General features: G+C 38.3%; 1 protein-coding gene across 1 annotated transcript in view; it reads left to right on the top strand.

Annotated features, from left to right (window-relative positions):
• trpc7b (transient receptor potential cation channel, subfamily C, member 7b) overlaps positions 1-19,650 on the top strand; it is a 59,189-nt gene that overhangs the window by 18,931 nt on the left and 20,608 nt on the right. The window contains exons 5-7 of the mRNA XM_015037029.1: positions 5,409-5,625; positions 7,360-7,593; positions 10,117-10,381. Of these exons, the coding sequence (XP_014892515.1) occupies positions 5,409-5,625; positions 7,360-7,593; positions 10,117-10,381 (716 nt within the window). The remainder of the gene's footprint in view (positions 1-5,408; positions 5,626-7,359; positions 7,594-10,116; positions 10,382-19,650) is intronic.

Below are 19,650 nucleotides of genomic sequence, written 5' to 3'. Positions count from 1 at the left end.
ACTACTTCACGTTTTTGCTGCTTTAGATGTCACTATGTGGTATATCATCATGGGGCATTCTTAATTTTACCTCTAATTGTAGGTATTGGATGTCACCAGCAACCAATAACAGAAGAAGAAAAGCAGTATACATGGGAATTAGAGAATATTTTTGTTTTGAGTAATATTCCTGGAGGGCTTTCTTGGTGGGAGAGTTGTTTTTATTTTATTCTTCAAACAGCTATGCGTGTGTGTGTGTGTGTGTGTGTGTGTGTGTGTGTGTGTGTGTGTGTGTGTGTGTGTGTGTGTGTGTGTGTGTGTGTGTGTGCGTGTGTGTTTTTTTAAAGTAATTTAACAGCTGGCACACCTCTACTGGTCTGGTTGGTTGAAGCTAAGCTCAAAGATAGTGATGGACTAATGGTTCATTCAATCATCTTATTTTTTGAGAAGGTTTTTCTCTTGTACACATTTAACTTTTGATATGGTTCATGGATTCCCAGGCTGTACGCTAAAACAAAACTTCATCCAAGATGTACAGTGCTGTGAAGAAGACATGATGGATTTTGGTTTTTAAAATCTTTTATCCTCCTTCATGTTGCCAAACAGCTTTTATTGAAATGATTTCTTGATTCTACAAGTCTGGCAGTAATTAAGCTAGTAAAATTGAATGGAGCTTAAAAAAATCTGTAAATAACATTTGATTTGTAACTTAACAAGGGGAGTAGTCACGTTTTCATATAGGACCCAGGTGGTTTGGATAGCATTTTTCTCATTATAAACAAAAACATAATTTGAAAACTGATATTTATCCATCCATCCATCCATTTTTTTCCACTTATCCTGGGGTCAGGTCATGGAGGCAGCAAAGTAAGTAGGGAGGCCCAGACTTCCCTCTCTCCAGCCACTTGTTCCACCTCCTCTGGGGGAATCCTAAGGCTTTCCCAGGCCAGCTGAGAGACATAGTCCCTCCAGCGTGTCCTGGGTCTTTCCTGGGGCCTCCTCTCTGTGGGGCGTGCCCGGAACACCTCACCAGGGAGGTGTCCAGGAGGCATCCTAACCAGATGCCTAAGTCACCTCAATTGGCTACTCTCGATGTGAAGGAGTAACGGCTCTTCTCTGAGTCCCTGCTGGATATTTGAGCTTCTCACCCTATCTCTAAGGGAGAGCCCAGACACCCTATGGAGAAAATTCATTTCAGCCGCTTGTATCCGTGACCTCGTTTTTTCGGTCATGACCCAAAGCTCCTGACCATGGATGGAACGTAGATCGACCGGCAAACTGAGAGTTTCGATTTTTGACTCGGCTCTCTCTTCACCGCGACAGACCGGTACAGCACCTGCTTCACTGCAGACGCTGTGCCAATCTGCTCCATTTTTCCCTCATTCGTGAACAAGATCCCCAGATACTTAAACTCCTCCACTTGGGGCAGGACGACCCCCCTGACCCGGAGAAGGCACTCTACCCTTTTCCGTCTCAAGACCACAAAAACTGATCCCCTCAATACCTTGCGTCTGCCTCGAAATTCTGTCCATGAAAGTAATAAACAGAATCGGTGACAAAGGGCAGCCTTGGCGGAGACTGCACACAGTCCTGTTCTCCGAGCTGGACACTAATTATTGAAACTCGTGGTTGTGGTTGTTGGAGTGGAGCAATTGAGGTGAAAACATGAGTTTCCTTACAAAGTCTGAACCAGCTTTTGACAGATTAAGATGTATGCCTTGAGGTTTAAAAACTACTGACTTCTCACTTTTTCATTACAGTGCCAAAGGCATTTTATCACACGTTCTTAATTTTCCATCAAGGAAATTATAATTTGTGGAGTGACAATATTGCAAAGGCCATGCACAGGAACTCTGCAAGCAGTTATGCAAATCTGCTCATCATGCTGGATAATCCTCTACAACCTCATCATCAAGTGGGGAATGCATGTGTGCGTGCGTGCGTGCGTGCGTGCGTGCGTGCGTGCGTGTGTGTGTGTGTGCAAGATTCACAGACAGTGTTGTGGACCACTGGTTCATGCCTGGTCTTTTACTGATGAGTGTGTCATTTTGCAGGCAGTGAGAGCAGCTGATCTCGAGTGTTTGAATGAGAGGATGGCGAGTGCTATACAGCAGCGAGATTCCTCACCACTGAGACAGGGATTCAATCATGACAGACTGTCTGCGTTTGATCTCACTGTGTCACGAAAATATTTGTGTGTGTGTGTGTGTGTGTGTGTGTGTGTGTGCGCATGATTACTTTTAATTATGAATCAGCCAACCGATGAGGCTGGATCTGACAGTCTGTAATTTGTGACACTGGAAAGAGCACAAGAAGCAGTGCACTAAAATGAAGTGTTGATTTAGGGATGTAGAGGCTGCTGTTTATTAGTATTAATTATATCATTCTGGTAGCTAGATTTATCAGGTTGTAAAGACAAAACTGTCTTCTCAAGGGCAAAAGGATAACTACTGCAAAACAAGAATCTAAAAAAATCTAGACTGGCCTCTTGTGTGCACTTTGATCCTCAGGTTTAGATTTTTTAATTTGAGTTGGTTTGTTCGGCCATTCCCTCAGTTTTATTTTCTTTCTCTGAAATCATTTCCTTGGCTGACTTTACGATTGTTTTCTTGCTGAAAAATGTACCTTTGTTCATTTTCAGATTCTTATTGTTTCAGCACATTTATCCATTCATCTGCTACCATCATGTTCTGACTATCAAATTCACTGCTGGTCTTTTATTTTTAGGATGATGTTTAGTGCCTGTTGTTCAGTTATTTCAACTTGTTCAAAAGCTGTACAGCAAACTTTAAACTTTTAACTTCTTTTCCCTTCAGCAGTGGAGTCTTGTGCTGTAAGTTACTTGTTAATGAAAATTGTACCTGCTAATTCCAAGTCTTCATGGAGATCTGCCTAATAGTCTTTTGCTCATGGACAATTCTTTTTGATTTCTTTGTATGTGGGGATTACTGGTGTTATTATTGACAAAAAAAAAATACTGTTTACGTATGGGAAAACTGATTTGTGCAGTACAGTGCTGTTCTGCATGGTAGTTGAATTTTAAAATGAGATAGCTAAGGCCTCAATCTGCTGCAGAGAAGCTTTGATGTTTTTATGTAACACTTTAGTAACGCCTTATCAAATACAGCTATCAATACTGATTTTTATGGAAATTCAGCAAAATATTATTCAACATCTAAGATGTAATTTTGCTTTTATCTACATTTCTATTGAATGAAGTAGGAAATTCCACATAGAGAGCAGCCGAGTACAGAGAGAACGAGTGACTCTTATGTGAACTGGTTGAAGCCTCCAGAGATGAGTCTTAGGTGTTTTGTCAAGGATTAACTTGGCTCTGTAAGTCTCTGTTTGGCTAATTAAGTCGGGCTGGGGGTGTGTGAGGAACATGGAGTAAATAAAAATAAGTTCTTCTGGAATTATGGCGGATTTGCTGTCCTTATCTTGGAACATAATTGCAAGCAGTAATTACAGAAAGGCTCTTTGTTGATGGTGATTATGAAAGCAAACAAAATCAATGATATGCTGACATTTGCAAACAATTCAACATTTGTGAGCAGTCATCCAATTGATTTAAAACACAAATGCTTAAGTTTGCAAAGTGAGTGTTCTTACCTTTTCAGTTTTGTCTGGAGAATCAAAATACAGTTTTCTATAAAAGTACACCTCTTATTTGGTGCAGGGACAAAAGCAGGACCTTCCAAAGCACAATGTAGGTGGTAGCTGATGGCGCCATGTTCTGGGATCAAAACTAAATCAAATTTCCAACAGCATGTGTTACTTCCAGATCTGTGCTTCCAGGTAACTTGATTATTTTCAGACAGAAAAGGTAAAATACATTATGAAGTCTCGGTGTTACTGAAATTACTGAAACAGAAGGAAGGAGCTGAAATGAAAACAAAGGCAAGCACCCATTTTTTGTATTTTCTGTCTGTTTTATGTTTTATATTCAAATTACCAGTTGGAAAACACAAGCTAATGAAAATAATGTGGATTGCTAACTTAATTTTTTTTTTATTCTCATTGTTATGAAAAGTTTTAGTCAAGTGCATTTGACTGTAATATGTTGTAAATGTTTTTTAACTATTCCAGCAAAATATACTTTTTTTCTCTTTTTTTCCACCATTTCCCACCATATAAAAGAAACATATGTACATATACAAAACATATAAAGCAACACTTCAAGGCCTGATCTGAAAATGACGCAAGAACAGCACAAATTTTGCTAACATAGGTTTATGACTCCTCAGTTCACATCACGAATTAGAAAGTACTTTATATCTGTTGATTTTACAAATTCTTAAAGTTATAAAGTGCTGAGCTTTGCACAGTGTACATAAACAACTTAAAGGTTAAGACCTTTATGCTTAAAACCTAAACATAAAGGTTTATACCTGTCGAGTTTACAAATACTGGAAGTCATAAAGTGCTGAGCTCTGTGCAGTGTGCATAAACGACTTAAAGGCTAAAACCTTTATGTCCTTGAGAGTAAATTAGATTTACACACAGTGCTCACACATGTACATATACCAAAATTTATTTCTGTTACAGTCAGTGCAGGTTTTAGTGCCACTTGATAAGTCAGAGAGCACTAAAGCTTCATTGTGGGTCTATGATTTCTCGACTCATAGACCCTCATGCTTTGCTGTTCTCATGCATCAAGAGAACAAAAGCCTGATCAGTTTTGGCCGTCTTATGAGGCTGACGGTGAAGTTGGACCAGTCTCTTTAATGCATCAGCAAAGTGAAATGAAGGAGGCCAGATCTTTAGATAAAGTTTTACAGGGTTAAAAATGATCAGGCAACCTTTACCTGCTTGATGTAGCAGTGTGTGTTGCATCCGTTCACTTTCACGTATTATTCTGCATAGAGCAGGTAGAGGTGTCCCGTAGGTAGTTAATATTGAACACAGCAGGTTATGAGACTGGCAAATGTTGAGATCCCAGAGGTCTATATGTGGCTGCGAGTGAGAGCATGTGTGTGTTTATAATCGCTGACATACTGTGGTGCAACCCTTGTGGTAATTTTTAACACTTTTTGCTCAGTACCTTCCAGCCATTCCTCCTGTCCATATGGTGCTTTTCTGTTAACTGTTGATTGTTTGGCAGTGAGTTACTCTGGCATTATGTTGCTTGGAAAATGGATCATTGAATTAGAACAGCTGCTGTTTTCCTGCTAAGATGGGTTTGTAGTGATGCTTTCCATCTTTTCATCTCTGAGGACCAGTATGTGTATAACTCCTCAGAAAGGCTGAGTTACCTGAGGAAAGATAAACAGATTTTGTGTTTGGCTTCAATCTTAATAGTTGAAAAAAATGCTTTAAGGTTGACTCCTAGGTAACTCAACAATTTTAAAACATTCCTGTTGTGTTTTGAAGATATTTTTTTCAACAATATCTACAAACCAGCTAAATCCTGTTATTTTTGCCTCCAGCTTGGTCAGATTCTCCGCAGTCCCTTCATGAAGTTTGTGGCTCACGCCGTCTCCTTCACCCTCTTCCTCGGCCTGCTGGTCGTCAATGCTTCAGACCGCTTCGAGGGCGTGAAGAACCTGCCCAACGAGACCATCACAGACCACCCCCGACAGGTTTTCAGGGTCAAAACCACACAGTTCTCATGGACAGAGATGTTGATCATGAAGTGGGTGTTGGGTGAGTCGAATAATGCACAAATATACTGATAATTTCACATTTAAATAAAAAACAATAATGTTAGAATACTTCAGATTTTTTTATACATTTATGGAGCACTGCATGTATACACTAGATGTATGCAAAGAAAGAGAGTGTAGATACCAAACAAAGGTTTGGGTAACACTTTATTTGACGGGGGTTGAATAAGACTGACATGACACCGTCATAAACATGACATAACACCTGTCATGAACATGAATAAGCCTTCATGAATATTTATGACTTGTCGTAAAGCGTCATTCGGTAAATTATGACACTTTTAATACAAAGTTGACATGATTCAAAATGTCTTTGTTATGACAACTTGACATTAACCAGGAAATCATTACTGATATAAATTTGTTATAAAAGTATTACTGATTGCACTTTAAAAATTAGGTAACTTTGTTATTAAAGGTAAAGTTTAAACAGTAATGATTTCCTGGTTAATGTCAAGTTGTCATAACAGACATTTTGAATCATGTCAACTTTGTATTAAAAGTGTCATAATTTACCGAATGACACTTTATGACAAGTCATAAATATTCATGAAGGCTTATTCATGTTCATGACATGTGATATGTCATGTTTATGACAGTGTCATGTCAGTCTTATTCAACCCCCTTCAAATAAAATGTTACCAAGGTTTGTTTCAACCATGTCCTTTGTAAATGAGTACAGGTTCTCTTACAGGGTCAGAAACGTTTTGCCCGACTTTCAGACATTGCATAATTAAAATTTCTTACAGCAACACACTAACCAAGTGGATAAAAGACAAGGTTATAGTTGTACAACCAATTATACTCTTTCATCTTCCAAAGATCAAACAGAGGTTACTGCCAGCATGGATTCAGTCCCATTCTGACTTGCCGAAGCAGTATTCATCCTGAGCCTTAATGATGAGCCTGGAGGGAAAGTTTCAGGTTCACCCGAGATGTTGTGCTGAGGAAATATACAGAGAGCTGGAGAGAAGCAGAAATGAAGGAAAAGTTTGAAGTGGCTAAAAAAGAAAGATAAAAAAAAGAGTGCACAAGAATGGAGCGTGTGGCTCACCAAAAAAGCAAGAAAATAGAGGCGAATGACAAAGACAAACTCAAAGGATAAATAGCCCACAGCGATATCTGTCAGACCTCAGCTGCTTCCCATCTGCTGATATTCTCCCTCCCGTTCATTCACACATAACAACATTATAAGTGTGGTTTGTCCATGTTGATTCTCATATGGTCCTGCTTTTATTTGCTTATGTGTAATAACATCATTCGTCCCTCTTACACGCTCATCTTTGGCAGCAGCTGTTTGTACAACTGTGTGTTACCCCAAATGTGTACGCATGTGTGCGCTTGCACAGAGGCTTGTGGCTTAGTTGCTGCATAATTTCATTCGCAGCCATGCTTTTGTCATCCAGTAATTGTGAAAGAGATGGTGCCGATCAGGGCTTCCTTTTCACTAGGCAATTTTCCCCTTGTTTGGTTCCGTCTGGAGACATAATGGGTTCACAGCGAAGAATTTGGCTTTCAGATGTGTGTGTCTGTTTGTATACACCTGAGAATCAAATAGCATCTCTTAAGTGGTTTTATTTGAATGGAAAACCTTTGTTAGCAGTTTATTTAGATTTCCGTCTCAGTTTATTTCTAATTTTGTACTTTTTCATACATGTTCATCCTCATATAATGAGATGCTGACGTTTACTATGACGTGTTTCTTCTCCTTTAGGTATGATTTGGTCAGAATGTAAGGAGATTTGGAGCGATGGGCCCAGGGAGTACATCATGCACCTTTGGAACGTTTTGGACTTTGGCATGTTGTCCATCTTTGTGGCGTCCTTCACGGCACGTCTCATGGCGTTCCTGAAGGCATCTAAAGCCCAGCAGTATGTAGACATGCATGTGCCAGATGAAGACCTCAGCAATGCCTCACTGCCTGACGAAGTGGCTTACTTCACCTACGGTAAACAGTGGATACACTGTGGGGAGGAAAAAATGGCAATAATATAAGTAATGTTTGTTTCAACCATTTGCTGAACTTTGCTTTGGCAAAAGCTGAGTTCCCCGTTTGTGGAAACTCTTCTATTATGATGTTTAGCTATTCTTTTCACACAAATGGATTGTTTGACATTGTTTTAAAATTGAAAATCTTTTCTGGGTTGGTTATTTACTATGCTACATGGATTGCTAATAAGAAGCTTCAAATCAGATATGTAAATGTCACAAATGCAGAAATATCTCAGCTTTTGACCTGAAACATCGGCACCTGGTATTACCATGCATATCTATGAACCGGGATGCTTGTAGATGGCTTTCTGCAGACTTCTGACCAATTTTAAAGGTATTTCTTAAAAAAAATAGGTCCAGGGTTTAAGTAAAAGAGCAACTAGCAAAGTAAATAAACTCCTTTCACAGTGAAAGGCAATGCAAATGTTGCTACAGTAACAGGAAATTATTTTATCATAGAGATTTTGTCATAGCAGTTGATTAAATGAACCATTTTAAAGATAGGGTCATTTCAGCTTATGGCCTCTCAAGCACTTCCTGTTCTAAATGATATTGCTGCATCTTCATTATGCCTTGCCATTCTCAGTATATACGACAGAGGAACTGGGCATTGAAGTTGCTTCATCCCTGAATTGGCCCTAGAGGTAATCACTTTGCCTTACAATGTTGGAGATGATACAGTGACTCAGATTTTCCTTTCTCTCCACCAGGCTTTAAGCACAGACCAGGACTTCTGGTTGATCACAGTAAATAGGCAGAGTGGAGCAACAGCAGAATAATGAGCACACCTTAGCGGCAACATTTATTTGTGTGTAAAAATTTGGCGCATAATTGATCACGTTTGATTTTTGCATTGTGGTCATACGCAGATCCAAATGATGGTTGAAAATAACAGAGCGACGAGTTACAATCTACTTTTGAGATTCTGCTAGATGTGTATTAGAAAAGCTTTATAATTGCACTTGTGCAAAGCAAAATGATATGGATGTTGCTTATCAATTGATATGCAGAGCATGACGTGCCAGGTGTGGCCTGCTTGTGATTCTATTAACAAAGTGATCAGATTCAAAGCTGCATATTATTCTATAATGTGAGGAATGATTAGAAAGTATGATATTTAGTGTTACTTAAATTTATGACAAGAAGCAAACATCTGTGTAAATATTTACCAAGTAATTAATTCATTTAATGGTGCCTAACATATTTATGTAGCAAAAGGACTTCAGGCTGCAGGTAATGTGCTTATTATCTGCACATGAAAAGAAACTTCACTAGTACTTCCCCCTGCTGGCCGGACTTTGTCATGACAAAAGACTCGGGAGATTGTTCTAAATAGATGCTAACAGACACGACAAAACTATAGATTTATTATATTCAGCAGTTTTAAGTTGAAGGTTAACATTTCTATTCCACACACTTCCCTTTGACTCTCAGCTTATCTGCATTGCCTTTTGTGTTGCTGTTCTCCTGTCCAGTTTAAAAGATTTACTTTTACATTTCTGTTTAATCAATTCTTCCCCCCCCCCCCCCAACTTCTCCTTTTGTTTGCTTTTTTAACGTTTCCAAGCCTTCACTTTCATTCACACCCTTTTACTGAATATTTCTCTGCTCTGCAATCAGGAACATTTGTAAAAGCAATCAATATGCACATGAGGACAATGGCAAAATGTACAGCATGTTTGATTCAATTTTAACCCTTTATCATTTTTGCAGCCAGCAGACCTAAAGGACAAAGAGCCATAGCACATGTGTATCAATTCAGGAACCAATAACAAGGGGATAAGTTGATGGAAAAAAAAATACTAGCATATTAGAAATACTCTACCTTGCAGAATGCTTCAGTCCCTCCCTGTTGTTTTTTGTTGTATTTTTAAGAAACATGTATGTCTTGTGGTCTTTTGAAGTGATCATAATTAACCAGGTAGTTCTCAGAGTGCTTCTTTTACCTCATTTCTATGTTTATTTGCCCACCTGAATTTGACATACAAAACATTCAAGCAGAAAAAAGCTGAAAAAAGTTTAAATAATTTTATGTAAAATGTTTTATTTAAATAATTTTGTTAATATATCTTTTGCTGCTTTTGATTTTATCTATTTTGTGTGTTAGGTATACTTATGTATGAAAGCTTTAGTTGATCTGAGTTGAAAACTAGTTCAGTATCATGTCTTGACATGACATTTAAAATTTATTTATGTATCATAGTTTTCTTTGTATCCCTCACAATTCTTCCTCTATCTATTATTAACTTTTCTACCTTCCTAATTTTTAAGTGCACTACAGAATATACTATCATGGTCAGGTAGAAGGAGCAAAAATAAGTACAAAAAGGTTCACAAAGCAAAAGAAAACTACTCAAAAACATCAATTTAGAAGATTACAAGAAGGTTTTCTCCTTGAAGAAATATCTAAAGGTACTAAAAGTCAGTTTAAAATCCTTGAAGTTTTTTACACAAAGAAATTTCTGCCTTTCTTCTTCAGCCAGGAACAAGTGGCGCCCCTCTGACCCTCAGATCATCTCAGAGGGTTTGTACGCCATCGCCGTGGTGCTGAGCTTCTCACGCATCGCCTACATCTTGCCAGCCAACGAGAGCTTCGGCCCGCTGCAGATCTCTTTGGGACGGACCGTCAAAGACATCTTCAAGTTCATGGTCATCTTCATCATGGTGTTTGTGGCCTTCATGATTGGGATGTTCAACCTCTACTCATACTACCTGGGGGCCAAATACAATCCAGCTTTCACCACGTGAGTTGAGCCTGGCGATGAGACTAGTTTGACATGCTTGAGGTCTGTTTACCTTTATTGTCACTGTACTTTGAAAAAGTATTGCCCCTTACAGGCTTCTTCTGGTTTTTTATAGTTTTTCACACTTAAACATGTCAGGTCATCTAAAAACCAGAGTACAAATTTACATTTTTAAATTGTGACTTCCTGTCACTGATGATTAGAGAATGTCCAGTCAAGAAAGATTTGTAAATACTTTTTGATGTCGTTGTGTTCCAGAGGTATTAAATTTGTGCTCAATCTGTGTTAATGCTGCACACGTTAAAAAAATAAACTGAAATCTTAAAGTCATAGTGCTCTTATAGAGGAAGGGTCAGTTTTTAATCTTTATGCATTAAAACCAGACTCCCTGGTTGCATCATATAACACCTAAAGTTACGCAATAATATGTCTAACAATGCATCTACAGGCAGCTTGAATATTGGCTTTGTGTCACTGCTTTAGCTGCAGCAAAGGTAATTGCCATTTAGCCATTACTTTCTGGTCTTAAGGTTCTGCTTTATCTTACAGTGAAAAACAAAAATGGCTGGTTGGAACTGACCTCTGTGAAATGAATCAGAATTAAAAAAATTCAAAGACATAAGAAATTTCCAAGTGAACTGGAAACTTAAAAAGGTTCATATCACTTTGAACCAGCCTATATTTGAACACATGATGGTACAAAACAGAGCTGTTTGAGGTGTGTTTTTGGTTTAAACACCTTGGTCCTCCATCATAAATATATTTGGTTTTTGGTTTGGCATCTTTGGACCATATTAATTACTACAATCATATCTCACGTTCTGCACAATGTCACTTTCTTCCAGCAGGTCTGTGATGTGTTTTAAACAATTTGTCGGAAAGTTGAAGTGAGTCAGGTTGTATTTGAGAATTTTAAATTGCAAAAAAGCTTTCAGCGACACTCACAGCGAACTGTAAAAGCATTAATCTGCTTAAAGTGTCTGTTCCTCCTATGATTATTGTCTGCTTTTTCAAACTGTTAAAGTGTTTACTCTTTAAACGCAGCAAAGCATAAAATCATTTATGTTTGCATTTTTCAGACATCATCTACAGATTTATGGAGGAGAGAGTTTTAACTTTTACAAGAATCAGCTGTTCCAACATCTCCTATAACATCAGTTGTTCTGCCTCTTACCTCTGCATAGCTTTTCGTGACTCTCAAATATCCAACATTGTCGACGTCGGATATTTGTTTTAAGATATCAGTGTTTGGCTGCTAACATAATGTTTCTGATTATTATCACTCAGATTTGACAGAAAATAACCTTTGTTTTTCCCTGCTACATATCATGCTTTATTTTCTCCAAGGAAGGGGAGACTCACCCAGACAAATTTGACACATTTAATGAAAATGTGCATAAAGCGTTGAAATAAACATGTATCTTATCACAGTTACAGAGCTTTAAAGGGAAAAAATAGAAATATTTTCTATCATAGTCTTTTCTTGATGCTGTATTCACTCCATATACTTCTGAAAGTATTAAAAATTATATTTAAAAAACTGATTAACAATTAAAATAGTACATATTGAAAGAATCGAGATAGAAAAATTTGTTGCATTCCTTCAGTGGATTGAATTGGCACCTAAATGCACATTAACGGTAGGTTTATTGTTCAAAATGAGGAATCTCAAATTAGTTTAACATCTGGTTAATAACAAAAACACAAGTTTGTTTGGACATAAATTCGGGCATCTAGGTTTGAGACTTTTCATATATCCAGGTTGCCAACAAATTTGTCCTTATCTTTATGTCTTTGTTCACTTTGCTGACAATATTATGCAAAAAGTGAATCTTCCTACTGAATGGGAAAAGTCATATCATTCCTCTTCTAATGATGCATACTTAATTTTAACTTAGCACATTTCTACTTTCTCTTTTTCTTTGTCAGCTAGATCAGTTAAAAATGGATTTGTACCGGTGTTTTTTAGTTGAGTTGGTAATTTCTTTAACTTTTGTATCTGATTCATATAAAACAACGTTTATTCTCAACCTAGCTTTGCATGTTCACTAATACTCTTTACTTTATGTGCTACTTAAAGCTCCTATAAAGTTCAAGCTACTTTATAGTAGCTTATAGTAGCATGAACTTTGTCCTATTGTAAACACTTATTGTTAGAGCCTTTGTTTAAATTGTCAACTCAAATGTACATAGGGTCAAAATCCAAAATCTGATTTCAAATGTTATTATTCTCATCTCCTTCACCTATCAGTTATGTGTACAATGCAAAAAAACAAGTATATTTGACCTCACTAATCTTTGCAGTCACTTGTTATAAAAAGGAGCATAAGAGAAATTGTACTTTGTTGTTCTAACTTACAGCCATAGCTGTGCTGAGTGGGTGCATGTACAGTGTCTCGTCTGCCGAGTCTCGGCACCGAGTGGCTTTGTGTTCTGCTTGGCTGCCCACATGGAGCCAAATATCCAGACAATGTGACGAGCAGACAGAAAGAGCAGAGTTAACTGACAGCAGCACACACAGACGGGCAGAAACAAGGCCTAATGGAGTTGGAATTGAGTGTCAAAGAGATCGTGGCCACAGACCGGCCACCTGACATTAATGAAGACTTCTCACAGAGCAAAGAACAAGCACAGCACAGATGTGCAGCTTTAGACAGAAAGAGGTGTAGAATCCAGTCTCTTCTTTGTTTTAGAGTATCTACCTCAAAGAAGGTTGTGAATTTTGCTCAAATAAGACCGTGTTAATGCATTACTGACCTTTGTGAGTGTCTTTATTTGTCCTGTGTAATGAGGTTGATGATATTCAATGAATTGCTCGGTCTACCTGTACACAATGTAGATTTTCACTTTCCTAGAAATTGATGTTGTCTGTTTTGCCACCAGGGGTCAGTCTGGTATTAAATCTTAACCAGTCGGCATGTCAGAACAAAATATCTGGAGGCAGGCATGCAGAGAAAGAAATATAATTTTTTTATATGTACATCTGTATATGTAAGACAATATACTCATTTTTGTGTTGTACATCCAATTGGAAGATTTCAAAGGGGCTTCTAGATTGTTCTTAGCATAATATACACTAATTAGAAGAGGTGGTATAGCAGCTGAGTGTTAATAATAGTAGTGTGTCAGTGTCAAATCTGTCCCTTTTGTCCTTTATTCTCTTGCAAGGAAACATGTCCCAGTGTCCTGTTTTGTAAGCGTGTGTGTGTGTGTGTGTGTGTGTGTGTGTGTGACGTCAGATGTCTGAAAGGGCACGTTTGATGGAGGGATGAAGAACAGCCCAGTCTGATAGCTCTCATTCATAGAAGGGGGAGCCAGGTGTAGGAGGTAATGATACCCCAGGAGGGACAACTCAGGCTGGATGTTGCAGTGAACGAGGTGATGTGGAAGAAGGGAAGATTAGTGTAAAATAGTGAGGCCGACACACTGATTTCACTCAACTATGCTCACACTAATAAAAACTCGCACATGAACGCACAGCTTGATAGAGCTTAATGAAGACTGAACCACCCTTGTACAAAAACTGGGAAAAGCTTGAAGACACTTCCAATCAGAGTTCAAAATGTACAGATAAGACGCAATTATCTGTATCTTATTATGCTCTGTTATACGCTTCAGTCGGCGCATACTTGTTCTTACTGTTCCTCAGAGTTTATGTTGCTGAAACAGCTGCATATGTGCAAAGAATATTCTGATGTTTATTCACAAACACTGACAAAGAAATTGATTTAGATGGAGCTTGTACACTCTGGTCAGCTGTGCATGACTACATGACACACAAAGAAAGATGGACAAAACAGAAGACATGTGACAATATGTCTCTTTAAGTTAAACAGAAGAAATATGAGAATAAATACAGAAAAATACCTCTGGGTGCCAAAAAGTAAGGCGACAAAGTTAATTAGGAAAAGGAGGAGAAAGATGGAAGGAAATGGAGGGGGATGACGGATGAGAGGAGAACCACAGGGAGCGATGCAGAGGTGGATTTTTTTTGGATTGGCTCTTTGTTCAGGCAAAATGTAGGAGACCTGCCAGAATATGTAGACAAAGGAAGAAGAACAGCGAAGAGAGGATGAGAGAAGGTCATGCAGACTGAGCAACAGCCATACATCCTCACAGGATTAGCACAGATTTAAGCGTAAGCATTTGGAAAGGTGGGAAGAAATCAGGACGTGAGCTCTGTGTATGTTTATTGCCAGCTGGCTCTCAGCGTTCGTTTTATTCTATAGCATTCTATGCGACACAAGCTGCTATTTGAATTTTGCCTTAAATATTTCATGAGTTTCGTTTTAGGGAAACGCGTTTAAAAACACACAGTAGACATTGATTAAAGCAGACAAGAGTTAATTCATGGCAGTTGTAGAGATTTTTGCTCTCTAACCTTGTAAAGCACTTTAGTCTTACAGTGTTTACCACTTACCTGACAGACTATTGTGATAGACCACATACATAAGTTATGATTTTAGCTTTTCCTTTGTAGATCCGCTATATGTTTAGGGTAATTGTTCTACCTGAAGGTGAACTTCCATCTCAGTCTCAGATCTTTAGAAGAAAAGCTTCACGACAACAAGGTGCTGTCAGTTTCATGATGGAGAGCGGTGGGTTCAGGACGAAGTGCAATCGTAGTTTTCTGCTTCACATACCGTCTTGCATTTAAGTAAAAAAAATAATAAAAAAGCTGAGTTTTGGTGTCACTGAGTACCAGCCTTATTATGTTCTCTCCTTTACATTTACAAGGGTACTTCTTTCAGCTATGAACTTATTTTTGCTTATCCATGGCCAGATTTGAGGAATCTTCAACTAATAGTTATACCCTGAGCTTTTGATCACTGCAGCTCCTCTGGATTTAATGACCTTCTTGGGTTGCTTTTATGATTCATGATTCAACAGTATTTTCACCTGACCTAGTGGGGAGTAGTTTAGGTTTCATGGTGTTTGTGCACTTCTGTTCACATGCAAATGTCAGGTAAATTTATAGAAAAGATGTAGTTTTATTGGAATAATTACAACCAGGGGGAGGATACAGCACAACTGCACAACACTCCTTAACGTTTTTATTTGTAAATATCTATGAAAACCTTGAAACTTGTCCTTCCACTTGACAATTGTTTTCTACTCTTTATCACTTTAATTTCCATTAAAATGCATGAAAGTTTGAGATCGTTGGATGGGAAGTGCTACTGCAAAACACCATGCACAAAATTCAATTATCTAAATAATAATCCCACCAAACATGGATGACAATGTGTGGGTTGGTAAAACTTTTCTCAGTAAATTCCTATCTTGGAGTTTTCCAAGTAGACGATGTATCCTGCAAGCCAAACATTTTGATTCTTGCTTTGACGTCAGCTGTTGCCCTTGAAAACATTGGTTCCATGTCAATGAAGCACAGAATGAAAACAGGTGCCACACCGCTCCATCCACATGAGGTACATAAACCTCTGCGTTTTTTTTGTTGTTGTTGTTGTGTGACTTTGTCTAGATGCTTTGTCAGTATTTATGAAAGGGAGGATGGAACTGTCAAGCTGATGGACCGCTAAAGAAAATAAAATGAAAAAAAAAAATTACAGCTAACTGAATTTATTTTGAACGACGTTAACAGACGTAGACAGATTTCTCCTATTTTTTTTTTTTTCAAAGAAGGATAAATAGAGTTTGACATTACAAAGCAGTGTCCTCACAACCCAAGTGTAATTTGGACTTTTTTGAAAAAAATTAATTAAAATAATGTTATTGTTAGGGGTGTGATTTTATTATTTTTGTATGGATGGATGTTTTTGCAATCAATCCACTTCTCTTAACATGCCTTAAAATCAAAGTTTAGTTTCCTCATGACAAGGAGTAAAATACCAACTAACAAAGAAATCCTGACTAACTTGCGCTCAAAAGCAAACCAATGTTTCAGATTACATATTTGATGTCTGTGGTGATTGTAGTTGACAGAAGGGTCTGCCTCTCCTCTCGTCATTTCTCCTCCCTCTTCATTATGTGTCTGTTAGTCTCTTATCTGTCTCTCTGTCTGTGTGTGTGTGCTCGCCCTTGTGGCTTCCTGGTCCCTGATAGCCTACCTGGTGCAGCTGTTGTTCATCTCCTCATTACTGCTCTGTTTATCCTCTGTGGGCTTTTTGTTTTTTTTTTTTCACTTTTCACCATAACGTTTGGCACGCCACTGGGAGCTGGAGTCTGCTTCCAGTTCTCTTCCATTCAGCCACCATCTTTTCCCAGCTCTTCGGCTCCTCTTCCAGTCTTTCCAGGAGGAATCAATATTCGCTATTTCATGTTTGAGTCAAATCTTTTCAATATCCTCGAGGTAAAATGATCTCTGAGTGACCTCGAAGAAGCAGTAGCAAAGCTCTGCCATGAATCAGTGGATCAAATGATTCAAGTCCACCCTGCCTTTCTTTTTTTTTTCTTCCTGCCTTTTTACAAAATGTCATTAATCTTTTAAATTATTCTACCACAATTCATCTGAACAAGGGAGCCTCTAAATTTAAAGTCGGTCATCTGAACTTGGTCACTTTTAATCTGCTCCCACTGCTAAATGCTCTTGACTGTCACTGACCCTTTAAAACTTTATTTTATGCAGAAATTTAGCAGATAAATTTGCTTCAATACGTTACCTTAAATTGCCTCCGATACAGAGTTATTTATTGGTAAAAGCTCATCGTCCTATAAAAGCAAGTTGGCACTTTAGTTTGAGTCCTCGCTGTATCTTGTCTGTCACTGTCAGAGAAAATCCTGCTACTACAGAAAAGCCCAGACATCCAGCCGACCTCTCTGCTCGGTGCATCTTGACCTAGATGACATTTTCTGCACCTCTCTACACCCACAAGCCATTTTTACTATATTTATCCAACAGGCAAACAAGTCATGAAAGAGTCCATTATTGGAGTTTTAGCAGCAGGCGTAGCCTTATAGGCCTCTTGTCCTCTGTGGCACTGCTTTCCTCTCTATCGCCTAGTAAAGCAAGACATCTCCATCCCTGTATCGATCCAGACTAAATACTAATTTCTCATCTGGTCTAAATGTTTAGTCCAACATTCAATGGCAGCCTTAACTCATCTCTCCATCTATAAACTGCCTTTGTGTGAATCATAAAGTTTCAAAAAGCTGTGCTATCAGTGACCGGAGCAGAGAGGTCACAGGTAGATTGCATGGTGAGGTTCAAGCTACTTCATGACAAACTGAGAAACTCTTCATAAATGAACGGCTGACACCAAATTGAGGGAATAAACTCCTCATTGTGTTTGAATCAATCATAAAAAAAACAAAACAAAAAAAACACTGTTTATTTAGCTCAAAGACCCTCTTTGCCCTGTGGGCTGCCTGTCAGGCCTCGGTCTCTCATTGAACTTACCAACAGGGTTGAAAGAGCTTCAGAAACCTTCATTTGTAAACATGGAGCTGCCTCACAGTGTGAAAGTTTATTCTTTCTTTTATGTCTGTCAACTCAGATCAGTTGCTTCTGAGTTTTTACCTCTGAGGCAACTTTTACCTTTACTTCTTCCACCCAGCCATTGATATAATTTTCTGGAGGCAGGGCTACCAGTACTTTGTAGCTTAAATTCAATCCCCTCTGAATACTTTGCAACTCTCTAATTTGGGCCTTTCGACGTCAACATCCTGGGAAACAATATGGTCACCAGCCTGTCATGTATGAAGATTTATCTCTTAACTTTCTCACTTTTTTTTGTTTCCCCCAAGTTTCTGGTTGTTATATTATCTGCCACTGTTTCTGTGTGTTCATGCTCTGGTGGCTTCGTGGTACCTGACGCAGCTGTTGTTTGTTTCCTCATTACATACATGACATTGTACCTAATAACTGAGACGAAAACTGCATGGCCCAGGGATGGAAATACAAGAGCTAACTGTGTTATTAGACCAAATAAATGAGAATGATTGTAATTTTTTTTTTTTTTTTTCAAAAGGCTTAGTGGAATATTTTTAGTTCGCGTAATGATTTAAGGGGTGCACTGAAACAGATTAATGGGTTGATGAGTTAGGCAGGGCCCAAAGCCAGAGTTTTCAGTGGCTTTTGTTAATCTGATTAGATCTGATGGTAATTTTAGCTGCACGCCCATTCAGCACGGAGTCGTCTCAAATCAAATGAAGTGGGGAAAAAACTGACTGATTTCACAAGAAAACTTCCATGAGTGATTTATGTTCTCAACAAAGAAGTACTATTACCAACCCAAACGTCACACAAGTAAAGTCATTGCAGTTTTTAGAAACAGATTTTAGAAAAAAGGAAAAAGTTCAACTTTGGTTTAAGCTGATTATAGCACATTCTCCCAAAGTGTTTTTGGTGATTAAAGCAAATTAGCAAAAGGCTACAGAAGAAGTCAATGCAAATCAGTCGACGAATAGCTATGGGTGAAACGTTGGAATGGCACAGGGGATGACTGCGCTGATTTGCAATGTTATAATTAACAAAAATAATATTTTCTGTTCTTTTTAAAGAATAATTGCTGCCTGAACAGAAAAAAAAATTATATATTTTTTGCTTAGGACAGCAGACAGCCTGGTCATCCATTCTTACCGCTTTTATTTCTGTAGATGTCTTTGTTTTGTACATTTCACATTTTAATTCTGTGACATACCTCAACATCTTGTCCTGAGCCATATCTCATGAGCGTAATTTCAACTACGTATGCCCGGAAACACAAAACAGAAAACATCTAAGCTAGCATTAGTCTTTAAAATTGCTCCACATCTTGTGAGAAAACAGAACAGGGTAGCTAGAGCCAGAAAGCAGTCAGGCACATAAAAAAAAGGAACCTTAAGACATGCTTGATTCTGTAATTGCTCCTCTTTTGGCATCAAATCCTATTCTCTGCTAAATATGGTTCCTCTTACATCTTGCCTGAAGACTCACCACAACAGCCTCCCTTTGCTTTCCCTCTCTTTTAGCCTCATTTTGTATTTCCGCTGTCTATCACACATGCACACGCGTGTACAAGTGCGTGTAAGAGGCAAACACATCAGCTTATGTTGTTCTTCCCTCTTGGTTGATTGGCTCACTATCAGACATACACACAGATGCACATCTCTTGGGAGCCAAATTTATTTGTTGATTAAATTGAGAAGTGGATATGACCCCACCTGTCTGGTTACCATGGTGACATCTCTCTCTCTCTCTCTCTTTTTTTTCCCACAACAGGTAGTTAACACTCAATTTAATATTTTGTCTATATTTGCCTGTGTGACTACTTGTTTGCCTTTAGAGGCGTAGAAGAGCGGCGAATTAAACGTCCTGCTAATGACAGAAG

Source organism: Poecilia latipinna, unplaced genomic scaffold (assembly GCF_001443285.1).
Source record: "Poecilia latipinna isolate Pla-1442-1.1 unplaced genomic scaffold, P_latipinna-1.0 Scaffold388, whole genome shotgun sequence".
Lineage (NCBI taxonomy): Eukaryota > Metazoa > Chordata > Actinopteri > Cyprinodontiformes > Poeciliidae > Poecilia > Poecilia latipinna.
This window is presented reverse-complemented; position numbering and strand designations above follow the sequence as displayed.